General features: G+C 56.7%; 1 protein-coding gene across 1 annotated transcript; it reads left to right on the forward strand.

Moving 5' to 3' along the window:
* Positions 1–1,997: 1,997 nt before the first annotated feature.
* On the forward strand, positions 1,998–5,283 carry SOX1 (SRY-box transcription factor 1). Its single transcript, XM_062619571.1, has one exon. It carries the CDS (start codon positions 3,024–3,026, stop codon positions 4,155–4,157), a length of 1,134 nt encoding a protein of 377 aa, XP_062475555.1. The 5' UTR covers positions 1,998–3,023; the 3' UTR covers positions 4,158–5,283.
* Positions 5,284–5,852: the final 569 nt, after the last annotated feature.

Here is a 5,852-nt window from a genome sequence, read left to right on the forward strand (position 1 = left end):
CGACTCCTGGCTGTTTGGAACTCCACTTTCCTCTATGAAAAGTCTAAGGACTTTTATCTGCCGGCGCAGCCCCCACCTGCACCACCCCAGCTCCTCCAGGATTGTCGCCTCTGCCAAAAGGCAGTCACGAAAGTGCTTGACCTCGTCCCTGTCCCTCAAGTGGGGATCTGCACCACTTTTACCACGGAAGAAAAGGCCCTCTCTGTATCCGGAGCTGAGTTTTAACCTACCCCATCCCTTTCTCCGGTCGATATACACCCTCCGGCCGCGGGGAGAGGGGTGCGCCTGGGGCAGAGGCAAGGAGGGTAACACCAATAGTACCTTCCCCCTCCCGCTCGCCGTCCGCGTTTGTCCACCCCAAAGGACCGAGTCCATGGCGGTTTGGCTGCTTTTAGGAGAGGGTCGCTTGATGTTTATTTGCCCGCGGTGCAGGAAGACCCGCAAAGAAAGCCCAGGATGGGGGCAAGCCTCCGAGGTGGGAGGCGTGGAAGAGCGGTTGCCCCTTGCAACGGGGACAGGAAGGGCAGGGTCAAACTCGGCCGACCTTATGGGGAGAAGAGGGATGTATCCCCCATTCACAGGGACGATCCTGGGTTTTTGCAGGGCTCACGGGCTCTCAGGATGCAAGGGACTCGTCCAAGAAAAGTTGTTGGACACCGATTCGTCCCACTTATTTGCCGGGAGGCCTCCTGGTACCTCCGTATAAAAATTCAGGGAGAAATGGGGAAGATGTGCGAGCGCTGTCATTTACCTAGCTATTTTGACTCCTAATGTCTTCGTTTGGCCATTCAAGTGGAAAAGCGCCTTCCTGCAGCAACCTTCTCCCCCCTACCCAAGCAGTTATATTTTCAATACATCACTTAGCAATCATATCGGCCTCGTTTGTTTTGCCCCTGCAGATGTGGCAACTCGTCAGCCCAGCGAAATATCAACGTGATCCCCCACCACTTGGGACCTTCAGGCCGGCTGGAGGGGGCAAGGGTCCCTCCAAAATCATCCCCACATACACCTGAGCTCTCAGCAGCATTCTGTCTGAGCCCGAAGGGGCCAAAACAGGCCCATCCTGCAGCCATCAGGAATGAAGAGGTGCTTTCCTCTCCTCAGCAGACCCAGGTTATCGTGAAGAGATCGCTGTTTCATGACGACTCATTGGAAATTAAAAAAAAATAAAAAATAAAATAAATAAATTAAAAGAAGTCTAATGCTAGCCCAGCGCCTGAGGCTGGAGCTTTGTGCTCCTCCTGCAAAAAACTTCTGGCCGGTGATGACAGTCGATGGGGTGATTCCAGGCTCTGGAATCTGGGTGGCCTCTAGGGTCGGGAAAATGAACGCTTGCGGATCGGGAAAAGGCAGGGATGACAGGCCACCCCTTCCCTACCTGGCCACAGGCGATGGGGGCGGCAGTTTGTGTGCGACGCACTGGCCATTCCTGTGGCTGTGGTTGAAGATTGCAGAGGGGACTTATGAACGTTTTGTCCCCTCTGTGAAATAACTGTAACGTCACAGGACAGCCAGGGCACAAAGACAGCCTTTTAATATTTTCGGGGTGGGGGAAGTCATACTCCTGTACTTTATGCAAATACAACATATACCTTCATTAGTCTCAGATGCTTCTATGCCCCTGTAGTACTGAATAACGACCGCGGCCAGCCTCGCCAGGGCCTGGGCCCAACCTGGCAACACCTTTAACGCCGAGGAGAGGCGTCCGTCTGCCCCTGCCTGCCCGCAGAGCTCTGGCAGAAACACCGGAACGGCTCAAATCCCGGGCAAAAGAGGCGTTTAGGTGCCGCTCGCACAGGTGCGGTAGCGACGAGAGCAGCCGGGCCCTGGGCGGGCAGCCCGAGGGGCCCCAGCCTGCCCTAAACTCCTCTCTACGGCCGTCTAAGTGCCAGGCACGCAGTGGGACGGGGCAGCCCGCGGTGAGAGGCCTCCCTCCAGCGATGCCCGGCGGGACGAGCGGTAATGCCTGGTGTCCCTCCTGTGTGTGCGTGTTTGTACCGGGGGGCGCCGTCGGGGGGCGGTGGGGAGGGCGGGACGGGGCGCGTCGTGACCTCACCGCCCGCCCTGGGCGCTGCCCCGCCGGACGTCACCTCTCAGCGCGCGTCACATGCAAATCGCCGCCCGCCGTCGTTCCTCCATTGGCCGCCGCCAAGGCGATTTAAGGCGGGCTCAGGCGCGCGCTGTATGGCCGCAGCGCCGCGCGCCCGGCGGCTCCTCCTCCTCTCCCGTCCCATCCCCGTCTCCATCTCCATCCCCGTCCCGTCCCGTCCGGACCGCGGGAGGGAGATCGGCCACCGCCAGCGAAGTACTGTGTGCTTACCGCCGTCGGCTCGGCGCGTGTTTTGGTTGGGCTCCTTCCCCCACCCCCCTTCTTCCCTCCACCCCTCCCTCCACCGATCCTCCTCCCGCTTTTTTTTTTTTTAATTTACGTTTAAATACTTTTTTCCCTTTTTTTCTTTTTTTTTTTTTCCCTCTTCTTTTCCGCCCCCTCCCGCGCGGCGGTGGGCTCTCCCGTCTCTCTCTTCTCCTCCGTTCACCTGCGATCGGCGGATGCAAGTCACACACGCTCCCTCCCCTCCCTCCCTTCCCTCCCTTCGCTCTCTCTCCTCTCTCCCTCCAAGTTCTCAAAGAACAAACAAGCCGCCGCATCCGCAGCACCCGCAGCTCCGCGCGGGGCAAAGGAGAGAGCCAGCCGAGGGGTGCGCGGCTCCGCGGAGGGCTCCCGTCACCACCAGCCACCACCACAGACCCCCCCGCACCGAGCCGGGAACCTGCAGCGGAGAGAAAGTTTTCCGATCGCTCTCCTCGCGGTTTTCTCCTCCTCTCTCTCCTCCCTCTCCTCCTTTTTTTTTTATCCCTTTCCTTTTTTTTTTTTTTTTAAATTATTTTTTTGCACGGCGGTCGCTACCTCGACACGAACGGGCTTCGTCTCGCTCCGCTCCCCGTCCTCCCGGGCTTCGTCCTCTCTATGTGTGATTCCTTTTTCACCCCTGGCGCCGGTGGAAAATAAAAAAGCTACTTGAATGTACAGCATGATGATGGAGACGGACTTGCACTCCCCCGGCGGAGCCCAGGCCCCCACGAACCTCTCGGGGCAGACCGGAGCGGGAGGAGGTGGTGGCGGCGGCGGTGGCGGCGGTGGCGGCGGAGGGGGGAACAAAGCGAACCAGGACCGGGTCAAGAGACCCATGAACGCCTTCATGGTGTGGTCGCGGGGCCAGCGGCGAAAGATGGCCCAGGAGAACCCCAAAATGCACAACTCGGAGATAAGCAAGCGCCTGGGGGCCGAGTGGAAAGTCATGTCGGAGGCCGAAAAGAGACCCTTCATCGACGAGGCGAAGCGGCTGCGGGCGCTGCACATGAAGGAGCACCCGGATTATAAATACCGGCCCCGGCGGAAGACCAAGACCCTGCTCAAGAAGGACAAGTACTCGCTGGCAGGGGGGCTGCTGAGCGCTGGCTCTGCCGGAGGAGGCCCGGCCGGCGTCGGTGTGGGCATGGGCGTCGGCGTCAGCCCCGGCGGCGTCGGGCAGCGGCTGGAGAGTCCCGGCGGCACGGCCGGCGGCGGCTACGCTCACATGAACGGCTGGGCCAACGGCGCCTACCCGGGCTCGGTGGCGGCGGCAGCGGCGGCAGCGGCGATGATGCAGGAGGCGCAGCTCGCCTACGGCCAGCACCCGGGCAGCGGGGGACACCCGCACCATCCGCACCCCCACCATCCGCACCACCCGCACAACCCGCAGCCCATGCACCGCTACGACATGGGCACTCTGCAGTACAGCCCCATCTCCAACTCTCAGGGCTACATGAGCGCCTCACCCTCGGGCTACGGCGCCCTGCCCTACGGCTCCCAGCCCCACCAGAACTCGGCGGCGGCGGCGGCGGCAGCGGCGGCGGCGGCGGCCGCCTCTTCGGGGGCGCTGGGCGCCCTGGGCTCTCTGGTGAAGTCGGAGCCCAGCGTGAGCCCGCCCGTCACCTCACACTCGCGGGCCCCGTGCCCCGGGGACCTGCGGGAGATGATCAGCATGTACTTACCGGCGGGAGAAGGCGGGGATCCTGCGACAGCAGCCGCCCAGAGCAGGCTCCACTCTCTGCCCCAACACTACCAGAGCGCCAGCACGGGGGTGAACGGCACCGTCCCCTTGACGCATATCTGAGACCCCGCCGCCCTCCGGCACCGGGGCCGGGAGTGGCGAAGGAGGGCGCGGGCACCGGCATCGGCCTGGCCACCGGCCCCGGCCGCTGCCACCGCCTGCTCCTGTCCCTCCCGCCCGCCCGCACCCCCTCCCCACTCCCGGCCCCGCTCCCGGGATCCCCCCTCTTATTTTTGCCTCTTGCTCCCCTTCCCGCCCACCCTCCCCTGCCCCTCTTCTTTTATGTTTTGTTTTTTTCTTTCTTCCTTCCTTTTTTGTACAGAAAAGAAATGTTTTGATGTTCTTGTAATAATAATAATAAATAATAATAATAACGAGAGAGAAAAAGGTAACGTTTGCTTTACTTACCTTTTTTTTTTTTTTTTGAAGGACTAGTTTATGAAACCAGTTTTAGACTGAACTTCTGTGTTTTATCGAGACTTTTTGTACAGTATTTATCATTCACCCAAGAGACATAGAGCGTTTATTTGCAAAAGAGGAGTGAGAAAGGGAATGGGAAAAAATACTACGGCGAAAAGGCGAAAATTGTCTATAATAACCACACAAAGTTGTTGTAGGAGATGCCAACTTTTATACCGCGCGGAACCGGTACGATTTCGGTCACGGATCGCTTCTTGCGAGGGCTTTTTATTGCCTAATTAACTCTAAATTGATGGGGAAATAGTTCTCATTTATTACTCATGTACTAAGGCAAACCCAAAACAACACTTAAAAGTTTTCTGTAGATGTTCTCGCGTTTTTGTTTTCTGGGGTTATTTTTTTTATTCATTTCGTTATTTATACAACTTTTTTTTTTTTTTTAGTTGGAGGCTGCAATGTGGTAGCTTGTTGGGGTTTTTCCTGGATTTTGTAAAACTTTATTGTATTTGTCTGTTTGCCCTTCGGTTTTGTTTGTTTCGGATTGAGTTTTTTGTTTTGTTTTTTTTTGTTTGTTTGGCTTTTTTTGGTATCATTTCTTGTAAATGCATTGTGAATAATTTTTATTTAGGCGTTACAAGGGATTTCAGATTGTGTATATAGTTTACTAAAAAAAAACTTTCTGCTAAACAGAAATCCTAAGGATGCGTTCAATTTTGAGTTAAATAAATTTCAAAGCGGAAAAAGTCACCTGTTATATTTTTATTTTTTACATATATATAAAAAAATGACCGCAGAACAAGGTAGTATTTGCTGTAGTATGTCTGGAAATGCAGCAGGTAAACCTAGAATACGGGGAGGAAGTTTTTAACTGGAGCGGCTAGCAGAACGAAGTAGTAAATGCTCATGTCTCCTGCCTAACCCGTATCCCTCCGGAGGGAGCAAAACTGATTTATTTTAACACTCGTTCCATACTGCGAGGGAAAGCAACTTACGGAATGACTCTTCCTAGGCGTGAACTTTCTTTGTGTGGATTTCAGATCCGTGCTGGCTGTCCGAACCTTGCCCGGAGCCATAACTTGCCCCTTGCCCGCCACTCGGCCGGGATACTGCCGGCCCGGGGAGCACCGACTGCCCCGGGGGAAGGGAAAGTACCGACGGACGCGCCACTTCCCCTCTAATTAGCGCCATGAAAAACGAAAGCGCTTCGGTTTGAGCGTCTCGAAAAAAAACCCAACGACCTCTAAACCCCAAGCTCGAAAAGCAGCCCCCTTCCTCCCGGGCATGCCGAGGGGGGCTCGCAGGGAGCGGCGAGGGAGCGCTCCCGCCCCCCGAGAACAG

The sequence above is a fragment of the Pezoporus occidentalis genome, unplaced genomic scaffold, assembly GCF_034315485.1.
Source record: "Pezoporus occidentalis ecotype Australia unplaced genomic scaffold, CSIRO_AGI_Poc_V1 ctg105, whole genome shotgun sequence".
NCBI classification, from domain to species: Eukaryota; Metazoa; Chordata; class Aves; order Psittaciformes; family Psittacidae; genus Pezoporus; species Pezoporus occidentalis.